This window comes from Chiloscyllium plagiosum, chromosome 18, assembly GCF_004010195.1.
Source record: "Chiloscyllium plagiosum isolate BGI_BamShark_2017 chromosome 18, ASM401019v2, whole genome shotgun sequence".
Taxonomy (NCBI): domain Eukaryota; kingdom Metazoa; phylum Chordata; class Chondrichthyes; order Orectolobiformes; family Hemiscylliidae; genus Chiloscyllium; species Chiloscyllium plagiosum.
In genome coordinates, this window is record NC_057727.1 from 28,925,219 (window position 1) to 28,952,751 (window position 27,533).

The 27,533-nt window shown below is 39.7% G+C and overlaps 1 protein-coding gene across 12 annotated transcripts in view; it reads left to right on the forward strand.

The window, feature by feature from the left end:
• LOC122559001 (voltage-dependent L-type calcium channel subunit alpha-1D-like) overlaps positions 1-27,533 on the forward strand; it is a 617,537-nt gene that overhangs the window by 302,836 nt on the left and 287,168 nt on the right. For all 12 annotated transcript variants that reach the window (XM_043708064.1, XM_043708058.1, XM_043708060.1 and 9 more), the window contains exon 9: positions 10,943-11,112. In XM_043708064.1, coding sequence (XP_043563999.1) covers positions 10,943-11,112 — 170 coding nt within the window. The remainder of the gene's footprint in view (positions 1-10,942; positions 11,113-27,533) is intronic.

Consider the following 27,533-nt stretch of genomic DNA (forward strand, 5'->3'; position numbering starts at 1 on the left):
TTAAAGCCTGTTCTTAACTTATAAATATATTTATATATATTTACGTTCATTTCTTCAGTATTTAATAGTTAAAATGCAAAATGCATACAGTTTCCAATTTTGCAATTCACTGTAATTACCCAGTTTTAGTCCTTTAATTTAGATCCAAAATTAGTTTTCTTAAATAGTCCTGACCGATCATTGCTCAATTACAATACTATATGTCGTAAAATAATCAGAGCTGCCTTAAAAGAATTTGTCTACTCAAGTTTTTTTTTTAAAAAAAAACTTCTCATGCATGAACAATGGCTGAATCCAAGGTCACAGATATTAACCAGAGAATTTTGCTTTTATTACAATCTAATGTTGAACTGAAACTTCAACTGTCCTCCATAAATCGCTTTTATGTAAAGATAAAAGAGATTAGTTAGAAACTGATAGTAAGGCAGTCATGATCTGTAAAAAGAACAGGAGTTATCATTCCTTTTTTTTTTCATAATCACAATAGAATCCTTAGCCTTAAAAGGAATCATGTTAAGTTTCCATAACAAAATCAGATTCGAAACAGTCCTGGAACTCAAGCTCCAGGGAATAAGACACAAACATTCAATCACCAACAAACAAATGTTCACTCAAACGAAATCACAAAGGGTTAAACTTCCTACCAGCTGTACAGCTCTTTACATTCTCTCTCTCTCTCTCTCTCTCTCTCTCTCTCTCTCTCGCACATGGACATATAAACTCAGATATTCACAAACCCAGTCTTCGTCCGATCTGTACTTTGGCCAGAAGATAGCGGGACGAAGAATGGAGTCCTTAGTCCATACAAAGCAACAATATTTAATCATCTTTCTCCCTTGTACAAGTATTATTTTGCCAATTTCCACAACATCCTGCCCAAAGGACTTTCCGGAGGAATGTTGTAAGGAACCCTGCCTCCATTTCCATTGCCGTTTCCTTACTTTGTTTCCCCGGAGGCTTTTTCCTTACCCACAGCGCAAGCCATAGTGAGTTCCTTCGTTAGTCCCTTATTAACTACTAAAACTCAATCCCGGCCACCAAGGCAATACTTAAAAGTCAATTTTCTTACCTTGGTCTGTGCACAGAATTGCCTGGCCCCTTTTATCACCGTATCTTCTATCGAGCTCCTATCACTGTCTGATTCAGATGTCTCTCTTATAGGATTCACATCAGTCACCCGAGGGAGCAGACCAAACCGGGACACGCAACCGCTCCTCAATGGGGAACGGGACGCGTCTTCCCAGTATCCAAGGCCAGCCACTCCCCCGGTGATGGAAGAAAATCCCGGACACGAGCCCCCAATTGTGAGAAACAAAAGCTCACTCACTTTAATCATTTCAGTCCTAGACAAATATCTGAACAACAGCGTTGTTTTATTTATACACCTATAGGTGGGTGCTTTGTCTAATTACCAGGTAAGGCAATGACAAAATGCACAGTATATCCCAAAAAACCCTTGCAATTTATACAGTTTCTTTTCCCATATATTTTCCTTATTCCATTGTCTGTTCCCTGCTTCGCTTACGTCACAGATTTCCTTAAGACTTATCCCACAACTTCTGTTTATCCTGTCTTGTCCGTGACAAACTCTTATCTCTGACTCCCATAAGGGTGTTTGACGTCAGTCTATTGTAGATTATTGATTAGGCATATCTTTTCTTCTATCAGCATCTATTTCCATCCAGAGGCCACTTTGACCTCTTTGATTAGGGTTTGTTCCTGTGTCTCCGTGTAAGGGGGAAACAGAGGCTTTCCTGTTTGCCCATATATCCACCATTGTTCTGTATTCATGTCTCATGCTAACATATCCTTTCTTTTTGCTGAATATGTATTTTCTCATTCCTGTTCTGTATCAGAATTTATACTTGCAGAAATAACATTAATTCATTTATATCCCACAGTCAGGTTTGTTGCACCTCATCAGCAACAAATTCATATTGAGAGACCAAAGCAAAAGATAATACATGTTTGGTTGTAATATCTGATTGTTTGTTTATGCAATTAAAAAATCCAGTCCTTGAAATTTTACTAGATGAGGCCTTAGAAGCACGCCTGCTTTGCACATACCATCTCCCTTCAGTTGATAAACTGCTCTAAATATGTTTCACCTTATTTCCAGCAATTAGCAAAATAAAGATTCTTTTTTGTTTTGAAACATGTTTTTATTGAAAAAAGGATTTTAAATTGCATTCAACCAAAAATAATACAAATCAAAACAATGCAAAAAGAACAAAACTACACTCATGTACACATAAATAAATAATATGGCTCGGCGTGACAAAACAATAACTGTCTGTCATCGAGAGTGTGAACTTGCACATATTCATATGTTTGTAATTCTGCCTCTTCAGGGTGCTAAATTCATTGAATGTAACCGTCATGGCTATATAAAAGCCCTTATTAGCATAGTTGATGAGTCCGTGTCCAGGTAATCTCAAAGGGCTAGGAGAAAGTGAGGACTGCAGATGCTGGAGATCAGAGCTGAAAAATGTGTTGCTGGAAAAGTGCAGGGCCTGACCTGCATTTTTCCAGCAATCCCAAAAGGGCTGCCAGGTCTTAGAAAAGTGTATAAAACTTGTAAGAAAATCCAGAGGAATATGTTCCACGACTAACTTATGCCAACCTGACATACCTGCAGGATTTTTGAACACCCAGCATAGCAAAATGTTTTTCTTTATGCAGCAAGTAAGGATATTGAAAAGTTTTTTTTCCCTGTGCACGTCTAAAGTAAGTACACTAGGCAGGCCCAGGAGAAGAGAGACTGGGTCTATCTCCAATTTTGTCCCCAAGATCCTTTCTGTTCCACCTTCCACAGAGCCTGTGGCAAGACCAAAGGCGATGAGTGAGAGTACCCATACTCATTTTGCATTTTGGACATGTGGATACTCCCACTCTGAATTTTGAAAGGCAGTCTGGGGCCAGAGTGGACCCTGTCGAGCATCTTCAACTATAGGGCATGGATCCTGTTATAAATTGAAATCTTCCTTGTATTTTCCCAAATATCCTCCCATGTCTTAGAAGAGATCTCAACTCACAGCTCTCTCTTCCAGACTTTACAAAGCCACTTGGTCTCATCCGAGGGGCACCTCCCAACAGGTGATAAAGAGTGCTGACAGAGACTGTGTTCTTAGCGCTAAACACCCTCTTCTCTGTGTCAGACCTGTAAGGGTCGGTTAGAAGTGTAGTTCTTTTTGGATGAAATGCCTGATTTGGAAAAAAACAGAAGAGATCTTTGCGAGGTAGTTCGTACTTCTGAGTTAATTGAACAAAGGTCATCATTATTTCCCCTTCAAATAAATCATCCAAGCAAGACACACCCCTAGCTGTCCAGAGTTTAAACCCAGAATCCATTGGCCCTGTTTGGAAGCCTGATATGCAAATTATAAGGGTAAGGAATGATGTTTTTGTCTGCTGCATTACCCTTCATGCTTTAACTGCATTAATAATTATTGGATTATGGCAATATTCCTTAACTGTCCTCATTTTGTCCAAGAACAGTGGACTAATGAGGGGACGCTTTGCCTGAGAAGTTTCGATGTCCAACAGTATTGAAGCAGAGTCCCCGCAAGCCCAGTCACTCACATAAGAGAGAGCTTAATTGACAGTATTTAATATCCGGGAAGTCCACTCCCCCCAGTCTGTGGGGCAGTTGCAATTTGGTTAGTTTGATAAGGGGTTGTTTACGGTGCCAGATGAAAGAGCTGAGCCAGTCATTCAGTCTCCTGAATGTTTGTCTAATGAAGATTAAAGGAAGCATTTGCATTGGGTATATTAGGCGAGGGAGAATATTCATCTTAATGAGGTTTATGCAGTCGAGCCAGGATATTGGAAGTGCCTCCTATCTTCGAAGATCTTGTTTGATTTTGTCAAATAAGTGGATAAAGTTAGCTTTAAAAAGCTGATCAATGACGGAAGAGATAAATATATCTAGATAAAGGAAACTCTCTGTGACCACTAAAAAGGAAATCAAGATTTGCCCTTGATGTCAGGTATTTTTTCAGAGACTCTTTCCCCCCCCCCCCCCCCCCCATAGGCAACTACAATTCAAAGTCAAGTGCATACTTGAAAAAGTATAGTGTGTTGTGGTTGCATCACATGATTGTATATTAACGGTTACATTTGTACATATATCTATATTTAGAAGTTTTTAAAGTGTTGTAAAAGTGACTTTAACTCTGAGATGCCATTATGAATTGGGTAATGCGTCTTTGTAGGCCATGTTTTCAGAGTTGCTGTTCAGTCTCAACATGGTGAACTGCGTCAGATTATATAAAAGGAAGAATACAATCAGAAATGTTAAGATTTCCCAATGCCTTGGGGCTAAATTTCCCACAATTCTATCAAGGACAAAAACTAATGAGTTGTATGTACTTAGGAGAGTAAGAAAGAGGAAGCAAGCTGAATAGGATTCTTCTTGTTGTTCACTGAGGGATGTGGGCTTCACTGGCTGGCTCAGCATTAATTGCCCATCCCAAATTGCCCTTGAGAAGGAGGTGGTGAGCTACAGCCTTGAACGTCTGCAGTCTGTTTAGTGTAAGTACACCCACACTGCTTTTAGAGAGAAATTCCACGATTTTGATCCAGCGACAGTGAAGACACAGCATTATGTTTCCAAGTCAGGCGGGTTAGTAGCTTTGAGGAGAATTTTCAGGTAATAATGTTCCCACGTATCTACTGCCCTTATCCTTCCAGGTGGAAACAATTTGCGTACTGTTTCTGAATGAAAGTTTTACTACTACTGATGGTCCATAGTGCCTCATGGCTACACATTCTAACGTTGCCAGATCTAAATCTACCCCCTTTGGCATAGTGGTAGTGCTAAAAACACAATGGAAGACACTCTACAATGTGAAAACATGACTTTTTCTCCACTGGACTATGTGATGGTCACTGCTGCTGATACTGTCACAGACAGTTGCATCTGCAGCAGGCAGTTTGGTGAGGATAAGGTCAAGTCTCTATTTTATTCTTTTTGGTTCCCTCATTCCACTCAGTCAGGCACTGTGACCTTTCGGACTTGGCCAGTTTGCCAGTAGTGATGCTGTTGAGATGGACATTGATGTTCTCCACCCGGAGTTCATTCTGTGCTTTTTCTGCCCTTTCCACAGGGGCGCTGATTCATTTGAAGGGAGGAGATACATGGGAGTGAGTGTGGTTGACGATTCCCAGGGCAACTAACTCCCTGTCGCATGCCACTGCAATGCCTCTTCTGCTGTTGGGATAGAGCATAGCTAAGAATGGGATTGTTTGAGACATTAAAGTTCTGAGAGTATTATCATGACACATTGCTGCTTGATTGATTGTGTGAGACGGATTAATTTTGTCACAATATTTTATGATGGAGGACTTTGCAGGGTTGACTTGGCTGACTTTGCCATAATCACTGTTTGGTACTTGTTTAATGGAACTGAGTGGCTTCCCAGGCCATTTCAGGGGCTGAGAGTCAACCACATTGCTGACTCCAAGCTAGGTGAGGACAGCAAATTGTCCCAAATGAGCAATGGTTTCATGGTCATCACATGACTTTTAATTCCAGTTAAAGGTTTTAATTTCCTGAGTGTAAATGTCAACTGCTGTGGTGGTATTTGAATTCTGGTTCTGCAGACCATTAGCTGGGTCTCTGGAATACTAGTTCAGTGACAATGCCACTATGTTCTGCCTTCCTTGTGCTAAATACTCCAATACAGCTATAAGAGCTGTATTCCCTGTTAACCTTCCTGTTTATATTGAGTTTGAGCCAACAGCAGGAAATATTTTATTGGGTTATTACCTATTTACTATTGTTTGACTAACAGCAAACTTTAATTTCACTTTTTACAATTGTCTGGCCTTTTACATATCTGATCCACGTAGAAATCTAGTACATGCATTAACAGTCTTTGTTTTTCGTTGTTGAGAAGGCTGCACCAACTTTCTATGCATGATGTGGGATTATACTCTTTGTAGCAAGTGTCAGCCAGGTGGATCTCATAGAATGAGTTCTCTGAGTGGGGCTGCCACTCTGCTCCAATCAGGGAGTCCTGGCTGACAGATAGAAGCAGGAGTCAGACATCCCGTTCAGTCTGAGAGCTGGCTGTGATGGAGTTCGATCAGAGTCAAGGATTCCGTGTGTAAATAAGGTTGACTTGAAGCACAGGATACTGACCTCTGAAGTTATTTCATTCTTCTAACAGAGAACCATAGAACAGTACAGCACAGTACAGGACCTCCATCCTTTGTGTTGTGCCGGCCTTTTATCCTACTCTTAGATCATAATCATCCCACTGAATTAAGTTTTGAATAGTGAAGCAGTGGACTTAGGCTTAGGACTTCCATGGGGTATTGCTGAAGTTAACCAGTTAAATCCAAGGAGCTACCAACTTGAAGAAGTATTTGCCCTTCAATTTCTCTATTTGGTCAGATCTTATCTATTTCAGCCTCTGCTTATGTCAAGTGGAATGGCTATGCTTTGCATTTGAATTCCTGCCCCATCATTTGTGGACTTTCAACTTCCTGTTTGATGTTTAATTGTGGTCATTTGTGACATGGATGTGTCAAGACTATAACATTTTGATTATATCCATTGGTTGTGGCATTATTTCGTTATACTGCTGCATGTTGCTTTAGCTGTTCTAAGTATGCACATATTCTTGTGTTGTAGTGTCACAAGGTTAACATTTTTTTAAGCTGTTCCTGATGCTGCTCCTACATTCCCTCCTTACATCTTCATTGAACAAGGGGTGATCATCTCCTTAATGATAGTGTAGAGTAAGGGATTTGTCAGGCCATGAGTTGACAGATTGTGATAGCCCACAATCCTTCACTGATCTCCAGTTTGAGTGCCAGACCCAATCAATATCTATTCCATTTAGCATAGTCGTAATTCCACGCAAAATTATAGGGATGGGTCTTTGACTCCACAAGCACTGTGCAGTGGTCACTCTTACCAATCCTATCATGGACAGGCATATCTGTGTCGAGGAGATGAGTGAGGGCAAAGTCAAGTTAGTTTTTTTTTCATCTTGTTCGTAACCTCTCTGCCTACTGCAGGCCCATTCTAGCAACTGTACCATTACTTATTGTTGCCATTGATTATTAGTGTCGCTACTGAGCTGCTTTGATGGACATTGAAGTCCGTCCACCGTCCAATGTATTCTGTGCTTCTACCATCTTCCGTTCCTCTTTCAATTGGTGTTCAGTCGGAAGGAATGTTGATCCATCAGCTGAGGAAAATGGTTTGGAGTGGGACTTCAGTGAATAGTGGGACCAACTTTGAATCTTCTAACCCATGAAACTTAATGACTGACAAATGAATAACAGACTGATGAAGAAACAAACAAGGTGAATTCGAATAAAAGCAATGTATTACAGCTCTAGGAAACCTGAAGTAAAAACAGGAAGTGTTGGAAATACTCAGTCAGTTAAGCAGCATCTGTGGATGCAGGAACAGAATTAACATTGCCAATCTCGACAGATGCTGGCAGACATTGTGAATTGAAATGCTTGGCTTCGAATCAAATCAGATACAGAAGGAACAGTAGTGAAAGGGAAAGAAGGTTTGTATTAAGAAAGGAAAGGTCCGAAAAGAAATTTTAAATATTCAATTTTTAAAGTTCTCTGATACCAATTCACTATTTGAAAGAACGAGGCTGAACAATTTAAATTGTTCACTTACTGAACCGGAACTTAATAGGCTGTCATTAACAATTATATAATGAAAATGGAATTTAAGTTATTAATTACTGGCCTTAATTTCTGGGGCAAGTTTAATGAGCAGTTAGAATGTTCTTAAAAATAATGGGGAAGCTCCTTTGCAAGATGCTGTTTGTACATTACAAATGGTGTAGCAACAGCAATTGGCCTTTAAACTCTAGAGATTGTAATGCTGTCCTCATCTCTTCTGCCCTGTGTTTGCAAGTGAAATTTCACTGTAATAACAGTACCTACCATTCCAATACATCTATTTTTAATCAAGTTCTAGCCATTCTTCTTCGTACTTCATGGTTTTTACAGTGTAGGCAAAATATAGTTGGAAACTGATAGTAGAATGTTAAGTCACTGAGTTAATTAGTGACCCTGCTGACTCTTGTAGCAGTAGCAATTAAGTCAATTCATTATTCAGGGTTTTAATTAGTTTCACTGTGTCTGACCTAATTGCCTTGGTTCTATCCAACATCTAACAATTTCTAAAAAAAATTGTAATTGATTTTGGTTGTCACCATTGTATTTATTACCTGTCTCGATGTGCCTAAACTTTCATTTCACTCCAAGTAAACAGTTAACATAAGTTTAAGTACAACATTCTTATCTCAGAGTTAACTGCAGTGTCAGATATTGATGTTACACAAAACAACTTCATCATTTGGATTGAGTATATTTGAATAAATCAATACAACATTTTAAAATATATATTCTATTTCTATGTATCCTTTCCTTTGATTGCAAATGGTTATTCTTGGTAGCAAGTAATTAGGAAAGCTAGTAAAATGTTATTGTTTGTTGTGAGAGGAATAGAATGCAAATGTAAGGAGGTTATGTTTCAGTTAAATGGAGCTCTGGTGAAACCACGTCAGGAGTAATGTCTAGTATTGTTTTCATTTTTTTTAAGGATGGATGTAAGCATGTTGAAAAGCACTTACCTGTAGATCCATGAGTTATTTTCTCCCTTTAACAGTTTGGAAATACAATCTTTGGTGATTAAGTCCAAATAGTTGCTCAAATCTGAAACATTTTATTAGCACAAATTCGGTGGCTCAGCGGTTAGCGCTGCTGCCTCACAGTACCAGGGTCCTAGGTTCAATTCCACCCTCGGGCGACTGTCTGTGTGGAGTTTGCACATTCTCCCTGTGTCTGCTTGGGTTTCCTCCAGGTGCTCTGGTTTCCTCCCATAGTCCAAAGATGTATGCAGGCCAGGTGAATTGGCCATGTTAAATTGCCCATAGTGTTAGGTGTATTAGTCAGAGGGGGATAGGTTGCTCTTCGGAGGGTTGGTGTGGACTTGTTGGGCCGAAGAGCCTGTTTCCACACTGTAGGGAATCTAATCTAATCTACTGCTTGAGAACAGTTTATGGGCCTGTGTATTTGAACCAGAAGCAGGCAGGTTTGTACAAGTTGGTGTTGGGTTTGATTTTGTTTAGAAATTTAATTCCCACTCTTACCCACCCATCTTGGGTGCCTAAGATCACCCTGCTGATTTCTGTCCCATTGCTATGATAATAAAGTAAGTGCCAACAGCAAGAACATTTCAGTTCTTTCGTAGGATGGAGTGTTGCTGAACAAAGAGACCTTGGAGAGCAGGTTCATAGCTCCTTGAAAGTGGAGTCGCAGGTAGATAGGATAGTGAAGAAGTCGTTTGGTATGCTTTCCTTTATTGGTCAGAGTATTGAGTACAGGAGTTGGGAGATCATGTTGTGGCTGTACAGGACATTGGTTAGGCCACTGTTGGAATATTGCATGCAATTCTGGTCTCCTAATGGAAAAATGTTGTGAAACTTGAAAGGGTTCAGAAAAGATTTACAAGGATGTTGCTAGGGTTGGAGGATTTGAGCTACAGGGAGAGGCTGAACAGGCTGGGGCTGCTTCCCCTGGAGCAAAGGCTGAAGGATGACCTTCTGGAGGTTTACAAAATTATGAGGGGCATGGGTAGGATAAGTAGACCTGGGGTCGGGGAGTCCAGAACTAGAAGCCATTGGTTTAGGGTGAGAGGGGAAAGATTCAAAAGAGACCTAAGGGGCAACCTTTTCACGCAAAGAGTCGTATGTGTATGGAATGAGCTGCCAGAGGAAGTGGTGGAGGCTGGTAAAATTGCAACATTTAAAAGGCATTTGGATGGGTATATGAGTAGGAAGGGTTTGGAGGGATATGGGCCAGGTGCTGGCAGGTAGGACTAGATTGGGTTGGGATACCTGGTCGGCATGGACAGGTTGGACCGAAGGGTCTGTTTCCATGCTGTACATCTCTGTGACTCTATGACTGTATGATGGAAGCATTATTGAGAAGACCAGCATTTGTTGTTTGTCCTAAATTTCCCTGAAAAGGTTCAGGTGAATCACACGAGGAAAACTGTCTGAAATGGCAGTCATTATTGGATTTTTAAGATCTATTTACTAGTTAACATTTCAGTAAGCCATTATTAAAAAGCTGGGAGATTGCTATGTTTCATATTTCAGAGCGATACAGATGCCAAGGTGTAAAAATACTGATAGTAATGTATCCTTGAAATTTGAATTCCAGGCTCAAAGGTCCACATGCAACCTGCTGCTATTGTGGAACTTTGTTTAACTTGTAATATTCTTTAAGATCTGCTAAATCATCACAAGATTATCAAGAAATGAGACTAACTGAGATTTCTTTCAGATATGTAAGTTTTGGCATCGGTTACGGATTTTGGCCTGCTATGTATAGATGCACGAGACGGAATTTGTGTGGGCAACACTTTGTGGGCATCTGTCCTGCTCACCGTAGAATTTCATCACAATGGTGGTATCCTGGATGTTGCTACCATTCTGTTGCTATCCATGGGAATGAAAATTGACTGCCACTTCAGTTTTTGCGATTGTAGTCACTCACTAAGAGTGTTCGGTTGCCTCCCGAAAGGATGTATTACTGAACTAGTTACATTTTGACAATAGTAATGTTCACTTCTTTTTCATTACTAGTCCACAAATTCATTGATTTCAATTCAATAACTTGTCAATATTTTGGATTTTAGTTCTTCTGGCTAAAAGTTCAGTATCATATTGCTAACATTTCATACTATACTAGAGATTAATTGCTTGTATTCACAGGCTGGATAAGTAACATGAAAATTATTCAATTTATGAATACTTACATATTACTTGAGGTTTTATATTTAAGGTCAGCAATAACAATTAGTGATGAAGTAACAACAATTAAGTTCTTTTTCAGTATTTCACCATAATCTTTCTATCTGAAATAATTCTTAATACTATGAAATTTACAGTGAATTTTCTAAGGAAAGGGAAAAGGCTAAGGCCAGAGGAGACTTTCAGAAACTTCGTGAGAAGCAGCAACTTGAAGAGGATCTTAAGGGATATCTGGATTGGATCACTCAGGCAGAAGACATTGATCCTGAGAATGAGGAAGACATTGAGAGTGCGGAGAGACGAAATCGTATGTATCTTTCTTTATCACTACATTAGGGGTATAAGACTGACAAAACACCAATTATTTTGTTTCATTCATTACAGCTTGAACTGTGAAATGTTGCATGCATAAAATTTATTGTAGTCGTTGGTTTATTGATACAGGAATAGCTTTGTGGAATCACAATAAAATTTTGTCTAATGCAAACCTTGGACAGAGTTAAAATCTATGTTCCTGGCAGGACGTGTTGGAAACCAGAAACTTCACCAATACATATGTTAAGCAGGCACCCTTATATTACTATCCTAACTGATGTTCCTGCTTGACAAGTCTAGACACAAAACTAAAATCTTGATTGATAGATCATGCTTTATTTAACCTGGTGGCTTTTAACTGAACGCAAGCACGTAATGCTGCAGGTTAATTTTTAACAATACAGTCGAAGTTTATTACACATAAGAAATGAAAATTGTATAGGACAATCAATACTATTTACATAAAACACAATGTGAAAGATTTCAAAACATATGGGAAAACAAAATCCCATCTATCTCAGCACCATTTCTTTACAGTGTTCAAAAACTAGAGAGATCCCTCCTGTTTCACATCTGTAAATTTGATTTAACTGTTTCACCCTTTTCCTAGTCTTAGGATTTTGATAGTCTTTTCCTGGATCGTTCACAACACCGATTGTAAATTTTCTTAGTTTCAAATAACCTCTCGGGTTCTAACCAAATCTTTCTGGTCTGGAACTTTCAAACTAAAATCCTTACACTGAGGTAACTTATTTTCTAACAGTTCTCAATTAATTCCTTTCTCCAGGAGAAACTGTTCTTGCATCTGATCTCAGCCAGGTCTTCTGTGAAATGTAACCAAAACTGTTGAATCTATGGGATTTTCCCTAAACAAAATCACGTCTTGGATCTGATAAATCAAAAACAAGCTATCACCTTTTAATGTTGCTATTTCTAATCATAAAACACTGATATTACGAGTCATGTTGCAGCTGGAGAAGATTTTAGTTAGACCACGTTTGAAGTATTTTGTGAAGTTCTGATTGCCACATGACAGGAAGGATTTAGAAGACTTGAAGAAGGTGCAAAAGAAGTTACCAGGACTTTACTTGGACTTGAGTATATTAGCTATAAGGAGAAGTTGCACCAACTTGGATTGTTTTCGCTAGAGCATCGGAGTCTGAGGGACGACCTGATGGAAATATATAATATTGTGGGAAACATGGATAGGGTGGATAGTTGGCATGTTTTTCCCAGGGTGGAAGTATCAAATACGAGGGGGCATAGCTTTAAGGTGAGAGGGGTAAAGTTAAAAGAGATGATAGCTGGTGTCTAGAATGTGCTGCCTGGGGGGTGGTAGAAGTAGATTTGATAGCAACATTTAAGAGACATTTAGACAGGCACATAAACAGGCAGGGAATAGATGAGTACAGACCATATGCAGGCAGATAGCATTAGTTTTGAATGGCATAATGATTGCCACAGATATGGTGGGCCGAAGAGCCTGTTCCTGTGCTATACTGTTATAAGTTCTATGTTCTAAACTCTCATTATCACTCCAGGAAGGCCCTCAGTCAGCTGCTGTCTGAAAAATATTGCTTTAAAATTATGACTTCAGAAAAACAAGTTAATTATTACACTTCCTCATACACAGAACAAAACCCATATAGTTCTAGTCCAAAATCCAAAGCCTGAAATATGTATATCAATAAATATGTAAATCATACATCTTACATCACACTTACTACTTCAAGTAGTGAAGTAGCTGTTTACCAATTGATGATTTACTTGACTGATTGTGAAAACATCAGGTTGAAGAGATACAAAGCTGAACATAAATGACTATTCTGTTTTTTGTGAAGATTTTCTTTGTTTGTATTAATTGTTTCAAGTATTCTATGATTACCATGTGATTTGTTTTTGGATCATTGAGTGATATTTCATGCATCTTCAATGTGTCAAAAATAACTTTTTTTTTGTTTTCTCTGGTCTCTGAAAAATAAATTGTCAAATCAGTTTGAGATAAAACAATTAAACTTTTCAATAATTCTTTGATTAACTCATTGGGGATGAGAATGCAGCTCAAGAAACCTCTGCAGCAGTTGGAGCTCAAAGCCTCTGCATTATTCGACACTGAAACCTTGAAGTATTATGTCAAATGAATAACATATCCCATTGTATGGTCCAGTGGTGTTTTGAGTACAAACAGATTGTACATATTGTACATTTACTCTTCGGCTCATTATGATCCCAGTTTCTATGTAATTTAGGATCGATCTCATAAGGTGGCTAGGAGAGTTATGTTAAAATAATTTAATGTTCTCCCAAATGATATTCTCCCTCCTACAGGACCATCCTCGGTTTGCCAATCTGGTTTCTTTGATTTCCAGTTGTCATAATACTTGACGTGAAGAGCAACCAGCGCTCTCCTTCACTTCTGATAGCAATCACTCTGATCCTAATCTCTATGGTTCTATAATATTAAGCATCGAGGCACAAATATACTTAAATTAGTTCATCTGTTGAAGTTAATTCAATGAGGTTCAGGTGTGTTTAACACCTGAGGCACAACTTACCCAGATGGTACTGTACCAGTGCTGCATTATTCTCCCTAATGATTTTTCAGAAAGTTAGCTTTGCTACATTCTGCAGACTCTTTCCTTAAAAATTTGTTTCTTTTTCAAATGTATGTCAGTGCGTAATGAATTTACTATTCCATGACAAATTCCAGATTGAATTGTGCAAAACTTCTTCAACCTGTCAAAAGATTCTCATGAGTTATAGTTTTCAAAGATGCAAACAGTAATCAAATCTATTTTAGGATAACATAATGACATAATTGATTTGGTCGAAGGAGTGTATCCTTTATTCAATCTATTTGGTTAGGTTTGCATTTCGTATGCTGAGCCATTGCACATATAAATATTTACAATGATTCATATTAGCTCGGATTTTAAATTAGCACAATTGGAGAGGGATGGGGCTTGGAACCCACTTTTTTTCTGAACATTACTGCAAGAAGTGCAGGCAGTTTTAACTCCTGAACCTTATCTTATTATGATTAATGGGTTGCCTACCTGATATCATTGTAAATTTGCCTGCTCATTTTTCATTGCACAATGTCTGGTAAGCTGTTTAAAGTGCAAATGTCTTAATGTGAGGTTGGCTTTCTTCTGGAAGATTTAATTGGATAAGTGTGCAAACAATCTTCTTGGCAGTGACAAGCCATAGTGTTGGGGCAGTTGTCCCACAGTGGTAGTGTCCATGCCTCTCTACCAGGATGCATGGGTTTCAGTCTCATCTGTTCCAGAGGTGTGTAATAACATCTTTGAACAGGTTGATTTAAAAATATCTATATCACAGAGTTTCCCATGTGCATTCCTTGAGTTCTTCTGGAGGTGGAACACTGAAGGTCTTTCTGCCAGCCTCTACAATAAGACCCCAAGGATGATTATACAGCTGTTTTGGGCAGAGATGGCTGAAAGAGTTATGATTCGGAGATGCCGGTGTTGGACTGGGGTGTACAAAGTTAAAAATCACACAACACCAGGTTATAGTCCAACAGGTTTAATTGGAAGCACACTAGCTTTTGGAGCGACGCTCCTTCATCTGATCACCTGATGGAGTGTCGCTCCGAAAGCTAGTGTGCTTCCAATTAAACCTGTTGGACTATAACCTGGTGTTGTGTGATTTTTAACTGAAAGAGTTAGTGCAACAACAGGGAAATCCTCCAATTCCTGGGCTCAGGGTGAAAAGAAGTGCAATGGTATTAAGAGAACATTAAAGGTGAGTACAGCTCATCTTCTTTCCATCTTTCATAACAGCCTGACAACACTCCTTTTACTCCCTCTCTGAGCATGCACGACAAATTTCTTCTCTCCATTGTCTTCCCAGAATAGGGAAGGGGTCATTGCGATACTTTACTATTCTGACGGCACGCACTTCTTCTCTACGTCTTTACAAGAGATGCTATCAGTGTTCTTTTCCTACAGTCCAGCGCTTTCACAATCAAAACCTTCTTGTGGGCGGCACGGTAGCACAGTGGTTTGCACTGCTGCCTCACAGCGCCTGAGACCCGGGTTCAATTCCCGCCTCAGGCGACTGATTGTGTGGAGTTTGCACGTTCTCCCCGTGTCTGCGTGGGTTTCCTCCGGGTGCTCCGGTTTCCTCCCACAGTCCAAAGATGTGCAGGTCAGGTGAATTGGCCATGCTAAATTGCCCATAGTGTTAGGTAAGGGGTAAATGTAGGGGCATGGGTGGGTTGCGCTTCGGCGGGTCGGTGTGGACTTGTTGGGCCGAAGGGCCTGTTTCCACACTGTAATGTAATGTAATCTAATCTAATCTTCTCTCAGTACATCTTTCTTTCTTCAATATCCAAATACTTTGCTTTCCAATTGTTACTTCTCATTCACATTACATCTTGCTTCAGTACTGGCTATGTCTCGCTCACCTCTGAGTTAGAATATTATTGATTCAAGTTCACTTCAAAGACTTGATCATAAACTTAAGATGATATTCCAAGCACAAACCTAACATGACATTCCAGTACATTTGCAATGGCTTAGAGATGCGATCTTTTAGATCAGATGCTAAACTGAAGCTGTGTATGCTGTCGAGGGTAGGACTCCAAAAGGCTCCATGGCTACCAATCAAAGAAATGCAGGGAAGGTATCTCTAGTGTCCTAGCCATTACTTAACCTCGAAATCATGTGCTCTGGTTGACCATTACAACCTCATCTCACAGCTTCCACACACTACCACTTATTCAGTTATGTATGCATATCACCCAGATACATTGCAGTATATGTATTGACATTTTCCCTTGCAGAACAACAAGCCACACAAAAGGAAACAGCAGCAAATATTCAGAAACAGTTGAATATTCTGGACGACTTGGAAAAGATGGCATTCTGAATTTTTGCACAGGTCAAACACACCCCTAAAAGTCCCCAAAACACCTGGGAGAATTCATTCATGGATAGACCCATCAGGAGAAGTATCTGCATAAACAGAATGGAAGATAATGGTGAGGAGCTGTTCTACCAATCACAAGTTAGTTTTATCCTATGCTTGTTGCTGATAGCCCAAACCTATTAGCAGCAAATGTGGGAGAGAACCAATCTGTGGTTGAATGAGCAATTAGTAATTGTGAAAGCAAATGGAGTCACTGGAGACTATGTGATGCGGTCAGACAGCTGAAGTTAGGTGAGTTTTTTCTCACTCTCCCCCCCCCATCCTGTTTTCTGAGGCTGGTGTGGGAGCCTTGTGGCGAGTCCATAATTTTGCGTCTCAAGTCTATAATAGGAGCATTGTTGGTTGAAGGTGGAGGCTGCAAAAGTATTTGAGGAGAGATGAGATGAGGTATATTGAGGTATAGGGTGACAGGGTGGGGTGAGACAGTGAAGCTCCAACAGGGGCAGGTGGAAACAGGAGGCTACAATGCAATGGGATGGGGAGGTGGAAGGGGGCTGCAAAAGGGGTATAGGGTATGAAGGCCACAAGGGAAATTGAGGACTGAAGTTCAAAAGAGGATTTGGGGTCTGGGTGTGTGAAGGGAATGTTAGGGAAGGAAACTCCATTTGGGGTGTTGGGGAAGTAAGAGACGGTAAGGGTGGGTTTTGGCAGATGGAGGATGCAAGAATGGTAGTAGGAGGCTATGCTAGGGATGCACAGGGAAGGAAGCTGAAAGTGAAGAATGGGGCTGTTAGTGAGTATGGAAGGAGAAGGAGGCTGTATGGGGAAGTGCAGGAAGATAGAGCTGAGTAGGAGACAGAACAGTTTTAAACATGTCAACAAGGAATATTGAGCTAATTGGGATTCAAGAAATCTTAATATCACTATGGTAATGATTTCATTGCAAATGAATGTGGAGTCTCTAGTTTAAGTTTGTAAGTTCATGAACTGTTATACTTGGAAAATACATAGTAGCTGCTACAATAGTGAATGCTGTGCCAGTTGTCAAATATAAATCTTAGATTAAGATCTGAGATGAAATAAATAGGATTGTAACTACCTGGTTAAAATGTTCTAGCTGTGTGCATGTGCGATGGTCAAACATTAGCTATGGTTTAATCATTCCATAGAAGGTGTGATTCAGAAGGTAGATTTTTTTGTGTAAGAATGTGACAGTTATTTTCAAATGGAAATTTATGTTAACTTATGCCTGTTGTCTTGTTTCTTTTTAAATGTGTGCAGTGGAAATTAACACTTTCCATATGTGTTGTGGTTTTACTGAGCATTGATAATTGGTGTGGATTTTGAAGAAGTATTCTAAATGTGCTTTTGGAGCTGCATAACTCATGTCGACAGAATTACAGGAGGTATTGTTCAGTGAATGAAGCACTTAATGAGTTAGAGAGTGAAAATTTAGCCCTTGAGAAAATGAAGATGGTGTTGTTTAACTGCAGTTGTACAGGGCCCTGGTGAGACCATACATGGAGTATTGTGTGTAGTTTTGGTCTCCCAACCTAAGTAAGAATCTAACTGTCATGGTGGGAGTGCAGTGGAGGTTCACGAAGCTGATACTGGGGATGGCTGGACTGTCCCATGAGGAGAGGTTAGATTGAGTATTTACTAGATTTTACAAAGATGTGAGGGGATCTGTTCGAAATGCAAAACAGGGGTAGACAAACTAGAAGCACGGAGGATATTTTCCTTGAGTAGTGTCTCGAACTAGGGATATCATCTCTGGATACAAGGTAGATCATTTAGGATATGTTCCAGGAAGTGATACATTTTTTGACTTTAAATACATCAAAGGATATGAGGAGAAAGCAGGAATATGGCAATGCGATAGAGGATCAGCTGTAATCATATTGAATGGCAGACCAGGTTAGAAAATCAAATGGCCATCTCCTGCTACTTGTTTCTGTGTAACTTATGGCCTCAGCAGTCAGTGTAGCTTGGTGACAAGGGCTGAAAACAAAAGTGAGCTTCTGAGACAGAAGTATAGTCAGTTGATGTGACATTTGCAGCAGCAACTCCGTTATCAGCGCTGTGTGTAATTTGAAAGTAGGATCCATGTGTGGTGAGACGCTTGCAAAAGTGGATTGCAGCTGGTGGAAGTCAATTTGTTTTTAAGGGCTCCTGTTGAGGATTTCTTGTGGGCTACTTTTTTTATTCCTCATTAATGCTTTTATTAGGTGAAACAATCATATTGTAACAAAATGTTTTATATTTCCTGTTTTCTCCCATATCTCTTGACACTTTCTTGAATGTATTCAAAATGGTTCACCCCGTATCCTGAGACTATATTGGGTGCTTGGAATCCCTTAGAAGCAGATTAGAATAATTCGTCAATATCCTTAATAATAGCTTTCCATTAAATTGAAAACCACAACATAAGGAAGTCATTAATTTCCTTGACAGTACAACATTTAAATTGGTACTAGATAACTTAGAAATGTTAACAACAGAAATGTTTTTCCAAATAATTGACACAAGTCTACACGCAAAAAGGCATCACGCTAAGCAAACCTTTCAAAGACAGATTAGATCAAGATCACAGCTAATGCATTTTCACCACATGCAGAGTCGGAAGATTTTAAACAGGTGGTTACAACCCTATTCACTGTCTCTCAGTTCTCAAGTTTAAATATAACAATTGACAGTGTCTGACTACATTTGATAGTTCCTAACCTTTGGCACCTCTAAACTAGGGATTCCATATTAATTTACAAGACATTCATTTATTCCAATGATTTAAAGTTTTCTGGAATCCCAGTTAGCTGAGTATATTTTTGTTGACAGGTTTAAAACTGTTTTCTTCACCTTGTAGTGGTCCATTTTTCCTAATCCCACTACTTTGCAAGCTCCTCCACCCATACCACTTTTAGATTAGATTACATTATTTTAGATTAGATTACATTACAGTGTGGAAACAGGTCCTTCGGCCCAACAAATCCACACCGACCCGCCGAAGCGCAACCCACCCATACCCCTACATTTACCCCTTACCTAATACTACAGGCAATTTAGCATAGCCAATTCACCTAACCTGCACATCTTTGGACTGTGGGAGGAAACCGGAGCACCCGGAGGAAACCCACGCAGACACGGGGAGAACGTGCAAACTCCACACAGTCAGTCGCCTGAGGTGAGAATTGAACCCGGGTCTCCGGCGCTGTGAGGCAGCAGTGCTAACCATTGTGCCACCGTGCCACTTTCTTCACCAATGCTGTTCTGACCGTTTCCTTCTGACACCCCCTTGCAGTTATCTTCTCTCCATTTTTCCTTGTTTTCCCCAGTCTTGCACATTCCTTCCTCCACCTTGCAACTTGCAATTTGATCCATTCCTCTTGCAGCCTCTTTCACTTTCCCACTGCAACCTTGCAGCCCTGATCTTACCAAAAATCTTTTTCACCTGCCTTCGACCTAAAACCCTACCCTTCTCCAGCAGGTAAAACCCTTCGGTAAAGATGGCTCTCAATCCTGGTTTTGGCTGAAGGCAGCACTTGATCCTGGCCTTGGCAAAAGCTCTCCAGCCCCACTGGCTCCCTTGTTCAGTTTCCTTCCTGCTTGGTGCTCTTCCAAGCTATCAGCAACATGCATGGAAGAAAATTAGCCTGTGATTTGAGTAATGACTCCTTTTATTCCATTCTGTTTATGGGGCTGACTTTCTCTGGTTATTACCACGAGTGAAACTTCATTGGCATTTTGAGGATTTTTGGGGATAGGTTTATCCACTGTCCCTGTGTACTTTGAGCATTTTATGGGGAAAGAATAAACGTTTGTTGACTGAGGTCGCAGATGATCTCTGTTAGAAATTTTGGTAGGAGTAGCTTACTAACCAAGAAGCTTTTTGAATGCACAAAGTAATTCTGAGTATCTTAGGCTTGCCAAACAGAGCCTCTACTATTGCTGGAGAACATGGAGGGATCTGGCTTCACAAGACCATAAGATACAAGAGCAAAATTAGGCCATTTGGTGCAATGAGTCTGTTCTGCCATTTGTTCATGGCTGATCAAGTTTCTCAATTCTATTCTCCTGCCTTCTCCCTGTAACCTTTGATCCCCTTGCTAATCAATTACCTATCTATCTCTATCTTAAATACATTCAATGACTTGGCCTCTATAGCCTTCTATGGCAATGAGTTTCACAGATTCATCACCTTCTGTTTGAAGATGTTCCTCCTCAATAGTTCAAGGTCATCTGTTCACTTTAAGACTGTACTTGTGGGTTTGGGAGAGCTGGGAGATGAAATTTGGATACCCATTTATTATGCAACATTTGATCTCTGATGTCTCAGGTTTCATTCTAAGCAAGCAAAAGCCACCCAATGTTTAAGTGATTCAGTTAAGGTTCATTTTGGGGTCATGAGATCTCTGCTTGTTATCTTACAAAATTAGTTTGGTACATGCTTGATCAGAATGCTATCATGGTGGCACATATGACAATTATCCAAAATGACAGATCATGCTCCAGATAGGTGTTAGATGCTAACTGATGTTGCAATCCTCATGTGGGATGCCCATACAATCCTTGGATAGCAAATAGTGCTGCTCGAGCCAGACTCAACAGGAGCAAAGTCTGCACCATTTTCTGGTGGACGCCATCGTGGCTCAACGGTCAGCATTGCTGCCTCACAGCAGCAGGAACCGGAATTCGATTCCAGCCTTTGGTGACGATCGCTTGAAGTTAGCACAATCTCCCCATGCCTACACAGGGCCTGTATGGAGAGTTAGTGCAGACTGGGGTGGCACAGCAGTTAGCACTGTTGTCTCACAGTGCCAGGGACCCTGGTTTAATTCCAGCCCTAGGTGACTCTGTGTGGAGTTTGCATGTTCTCCCTGTGTCTGCATGTGTTTCCTCTGGGTGCTTCACTTTCGTCCCACAGCCCAGACATGGTAGATTACTCATAGTGTCCAAGTGGATTAGCCATGGTAAATCTGAAATTATGGAGACAGGGTGAGGTTGGGGGGGATCTGAGTGGGACCCTCTTTGGAGGGTCATTGCAGACTCAATGGATGGGATTACCTCCTACCCTGTAGGGATTCTATAATTTTTATGATTTCTTTGAATTTCGGAACTCTGAAATGCCAAAATAAGTAATACCACAGAGGTGAATTTGATTGCTGATGTACCCAGCCTTTTCACCTTTAGTACAAGCTTACATGATTCCCATGCAGACTTAGAGTTCATGTTTTGTCATCAGCTTTGTATTAATTGATTAGCCTCATCTAGCTATTCTGAACAAGTTGAATATTGAAGAAATGGATGTGTGTCACAGGTTGAAGACATGGTTATATCTTCCTCTGAAACTGCATAATGCTCTGGAGTAATAATAGCTCAATGGACATCAAACAAAGTGAAAGCCCTTCTTGTTCATAAATGCTGTTAGCTGGTCGTCTTATCTTTTTTGACAGCCTGAGTACAATCTTTAATCCCCTAGATGTAAGGGAATTTAGCCACTACTGCAAATGGCAAATTTTCAATTTGTGTATTGGCATCAATAGGAAAGATGGCTAAGTAACAGGCAAATCAATCATTGTTGACCATCTTGCTGCAACTGAGCATTGTACATTGAGGAATTTGGGTGTGATGTCTCACAAGACAGTTCAGAAGGAGCCCAGGCAATGAAAGGTGATGGTGACATCAGGTTTCAGGTGGTAAACTTCAACAAGGAAATCACAGATTGCTGGGCTAGAACCACCCGATTCATGCACGTATTGTAAAATATGGGCTTCCAGTAAATAACATATGGGGGAAGTAGTGGCATTCTGAAAATCCCAAGCCCCAGGTTAATGTTCTGGGGATATGGGCTCATGGTGATGGTGAAATTTGAATTCATTAAAAATCTGGAATACAAAGAAGCTGGCCTTATGGCTCCAATGTAACCACTATTGTCTGTGTAAAAACCTACCTGGTTCTCTCTTTATGGAGGATAACATCTGCCATTTTTGTCTCGTCTGGCCTGTATGTTACTTCAAACCTAAAGCAATGTGGCTGACTCTTAACTGCCCTCAAGCTAATTAGGAATGTACGATAAATGCTGGCCCAGTTAACAATACCCACCTCCCATGAATGTATAAAAAGCTGAAGTAATGGCAACATCAGGTTTCAGGTGCTAAGATACTTGTTTGATGGCTTTTCTGCCTTTTTTCTGAATCAAACTGCTTCTACATTTCTCAAAATAGGATTTGCTTGTCTTGAGAAAAATCCAGAGCAGATTTTTTTTTTCTTTGTTAACAGGCCAGTTATTACTGAATCATTTCATGCATACATTAATTGAAGCTTAAAGGCCAATATATGGAATGGGGTGCTTCACAGTCCATTTCAAAACACCACATCAAGTAATTGATATATCAATAAGCAATTGATTTACTTCAAGCCCATTTGACCTGTTCATCTGAGAAAAGTGTAACATGATTTTTTTGAATCCCTACCCTATGATGGAGAGGGTTTTAGATTTACAAATGTGTCACTGAATGGAAATAGATTTATGCCTCAGTTATTTTCTTTCTTTGACTCTGCCTTTTAGTTAAAAGGCAAAAAAAAATGTTTTATTGGTTTGCTCTGCTGCAAGGCACTTTATAATGGCCATTTTATTTGTTACATATTTAACATAGCAATTTATTGATTTGGAATTGTTTTCTGAACTTCATTTTATTGTTGTGGGATCCTTTTTACCTGAAATTTGCTCGCTAGTCACCCTCAGTGAGGAAAATATTGAGATTGTTTTATCATTTTGGGAAGCTGTTAACTCTGTTTTGCTACTTTGCAATTTAGGAGATAATACCAAGAAGGCATTATCAGATCAAAGACAAGAATTCCTTTCAATTTAGATTGTGAAGAATTAAATACAAGTATAGTTTCAATAACATAATTTTGGATTAATTTCAGAGATAATGGTTGAAACCACACATGGATTGATAACGTTTGGGCAGTGCGCTATAAAAACAATTCTGAGTGGTTCTAATTATTGATCAGTGCAAGTAGCTTTGCATTCAGTGTCTCATCTTTTTTTTCTTGCATTATTTTTGTTGCATTAGAGTTAATGTTAACTCATTTTGCCAATTTATTCTAATCTTTGCTATGTTGCTGCTGCCATCTCATGTTTAAATAACTGGAATTGCATGAATTTAATATGAAGGGGTAACATTGGCCGAATTACTGGAAAAGAAGAAAGGAAGATTTGCATGGTTTAGCCAGTCATCCGAAACACATGGTAATTTTTATTTGCTTTAGTTTTGGATTTGTTTGTGCTTTGTGTGGCTTGTGCTGATTCTTGTAATTATTTTCTATCCATTGCATGATCAACTGTATCTGTCGATTATTTGCAGTGCTCCATAATAACAAGAATATTCTTTATCTGTCAAAAAGAGGCTGTTTTGGTTAAATGGCCAGATTATGAAAATCAGGTTGTCATTTGACTATTCTTTTGTATAGTGTGCAAATCAGTGGACATATTCGACAATCATGTTCTGAAAGATATCAAAAGTGTAAGATAAAGTTGGAACTGGATAAAAAGAAACCAACTTGAATGTGTCTTATCCACAGGTTTTATACTTCTATATGTTAAGAAACAAATTACTAAATACTTTTTATTACAGTCTTGTTGTCTTCACATCAAGTGTAACTTTTTAACTGAACTATGTGCTTTCGTCTTTCACTAGATTTATTAACTATTCTAAGTGTTATGATTTACTATGTATATACTGTATAGCAAATTTTCATGTATAAGTTCCTTCTGTTGTCAGAAATAAATGCATATGGTGGTGATTATGGACAGCTATTGATTCTAAATTTGGCCAAAACCTATTTCAAGCACAATAAAAGATGACAAAAGAACATGCTTGCTGTTTAAATTGTCTAAAAAGGTTATCCCTTTCTAGCAAAAATGCATCTGAAATCGAATGTTAACTGCCTCCATTGTAGTTTTGGTCAGATTAGTTGATCATAATAGAAATCTATCTCTGTTACATATTCTTTTTTTCTCAGTTAATTATGGATTTATAACGCCAGTCTTCCATAATCTTTTTAACTGACAGCTCATGTTGTATCCTTCATACCAATTCACTATCCATTCACCTCACGCAACTGCCTGTTAGAATCTGCGATTAATATCAAAAACTGGAAAATATGCCTGCTAGCAGCTTTCTGAAATTAGGTAATGTTTTATGAGGTCTGATTCAGTCTCACAGCATAGTCATTTTGTCCTTTTATCTCAGTTCCTCTCATTTTATGTTGAAAAGTTCCTCTGGAAACTACTTTATTTGTTTGTCCAATAATCAGGATAAACTTTCAATGCATATGGGTATAGACATGCTGAATTTACCAATTACTTGTGATAAGAAAGCACCAACTGAAATCTATATGGGGTAAAGAATGAACATATTAAATTTAGCAATAAACAAATTTGAGTGTAAGCAAAACTCCAGTCTTCTTTGGAACACAAACGCATAATCAAACCATACAATTGCTTAGCTTAGAAAGAATTGTGTGTTTCCTCTGTGTAAGAGACAAGAGTCCACGTGTTTATTGTACACATTAACTATGAAAAGACTTGCAAACCAAACATAACTTTACCTTGGGGGGGGGTGCAGATTTGCATACTGGTAAAATTTGATTTTACTTATTGGAGGTGAGAATTTTCCAGTCTGTTTGAAATATGTTAAAGAATTGAATAGACACTCACAGTTGTAGAAAAAAAAGCATTCAATGATTTTGTTATTTATTAAGCTTATAGATTCAAAGTGAAAAGACTTGCAAACCAAACATAACTTTACCTTTGTGTTAATAGCCAAAGGCTATCATAGTCTTGCCAGATTATAGGGCTGCTCTCATTGGAGAGAAATACTGGCATGGTTTAACCTGAAGGTCACCATGCTTAAGTGAGTGGAAAGGTTGAGAAGTAGAATCCTTCGTGGTAACCTTAGCCAGTGTGGAAATTGAACCTATGCTGTTGGCATCCCTTCACATTGCAAACCAGCTGGCCAGCCAAATGAGGTAACTGACCCCATACCACATCAAATGAGATGTTAAAAACATGCTTAATATAGTTTGCAATCCCTCAAACTGAAAGATAACCTAAATATATTTTTGCTATGTGTACTTTACTCATTAATCTGTTAATAAATAATGTTAGCAGAGAATAGCAATTTGCATTTGTGTAGTGCTTTTGAAGTCTAAATGTCAAAGGGTGCTTCATGTGCCCCTCACTAACAGCATTGTGGGTGTATCTACATCCCAGTAACTGCAATAGTTTAAGAAGACAGCTTATCACCAATTTCTCAAGGGCAGTTAGGAATGAACATTAAATGCAATGCACATACCTGTATTTCATGAATGAATTTTTAAATAAATGCCAAAAGAGACATCCAACTAAGAAAAGTGTATTAAAAGAACTGTCAGGAACTTTGGTCAATGAAGTGGACATAAAGAATATAAGACCATAAGACATAGGGGTGGAAGTAAGGCCATTCGCCAATCGAGTCCACTCCACCATTCAATCATGGCTGGTGGGCATTTCAATGCCACTTACCCGCACTCTCCCTGTATCCCTTAATTCCTTGTGAGATCTTAAGGAGGTGAGGGAAATGAGGAGAGAAAGGTTTAGGTAGGGACTCCTACGGCACCGGATGAAGACTCTGGGAGTTCACAAAAGTTTTTAATTCAGATGTTTAAAGAATTAAGGGGTAGATGGAGCAGATGGAAAATGTTAAATTAGAAGCATTGTGCTACTGGCAGCCAATATAGGAACAATGTCTAATAGCTGAAAGGTTTTTGAGTTGTTGCTTATGAGTTGAGCAGACTAAATGAGTGAAATATATGTGAAGAAATGATAAGTGGTAGCAGCTCATCAAGTTAATATCATTGAGGTGTGCGACCCAACTGTGGGTTGGCCTCAGATCTCCTGTTTTGGGCATGTATTGCAGTTGAATTGTAGTTATGTTTTTTCCTTTGTAGAGAAGAATGAAATTGATCCTAACAGCTGTGGTAAAATGTGAGAGGTACATCATGATCATGGATTGAACATTTTATACCCTGACAAATTCCAAAATTGTTGTCTATTTTCTGCCAGATAGTAGTTGATGGGTTTGCGATTGATAATGTCCATTTTTACATGACTGAAATGGTTATGACTTTGGTATAGGGGGGGGGGGGAAGCAGGGGCGCGGGTGGTTGGGGCGGGGGGGAGAAGAGATGACAACCTTTCAGGGGAAAGCCACAGCTGCCAGGTCTCTGGCACTGAGCCTGGCTCTGTGGCTCAGAAGGAAAGGGAGGAGAAGAGGAGAGCACTAGTGATAGGAGATCCAATGGTTAGAGGAACAGACAGGAGATTCTGTGGTCATGAGCGAGACTCCTGGATGGTATGTCACCTTTCCTGGGTGTCAGGGTCAGAGATGCCTTGGATCAAGTCTTCAGGATTCTGAAGTGGGGGAATGAACAGCCAGAAGTCATGATACATATTGGTACCAATGGACATAGCTCGGAAAAGGGATGAAGACCTGAGAAGTGAATATAGGGAGTTAGGTTAGAAGCTAAAAGGCAGTACGCGCAGAGTAGTAATCTCAGGGTTGCTACTGGTGCCACGGAGTAGGGAGGCTAGGAACAGAGAGTGAGTGCAGCTCAACATGTGGCCGCATTTGCTGGTGTAGGAGGAGGGCTTCAGATATGTGGGTCATTGGGATACCTTCTGGGGAAAGTGGGACCTTTATGAGGAGGACGGTTGTAGCTGAACTGGACCAGTACCAATATCCTGGGGGGGAGGTTTGCGAGGGCTCTTTGAGAGGATTTAAACCAGAGCTATGGATTAGAGGATGAGGTAGTTAGTGAACAGGCAGACACAGCGTGCAAAGAATCTGTGAGGAAGAATAGTCAGTTGATAGGGAAAAGTTGTAGTCACTGTGATGGGTTGAAGTGTCTGTTTTAATGCAGTAAGTGTCAGGAATAAGGGTGATGAACTTAGAGGATGGATCAGTACTTGAATCTATGATGTTCTGGGCATTACGGAGAGTTAGATATTAGAGGAGCAGGAATGGTTCTTAGATGTTTTGGGGTTTAAATGTTTCAAAAGGAATACGGAGGGAGGTGAAAGAGGTGAGGAAGTGGCATTTCTAATCAGGGATACTATCATAGCTGCAGAAACTGAGGTCACCAAGGAGGGTTTGTCTACTGAGTCAGTATGGGAAGTCAGAAACAGGAAAGGAGAAGTCTTTCTATTGGTAGTTTTCTTATAGACCCCGCAATAGCAACAGAGACATGGAGGAGCAGATTGGGAGACAGATTTTGTAAACATGCAGAAGTAACAGGGTTGTTGTCACGGGTGACTTCAACTTCCCTAACATTAATTGGAACCTCCTTAGTGCAAATAGTTTGGATGGAACCGATTTTGTTAAGTGTGTCCAAGGAGGATTCCTGACTCAATAGGTAGATTGACCAACTAGAGAGGAGGCCATATTGGATTTGGTGCTTGGCAATGAATCATTTCAA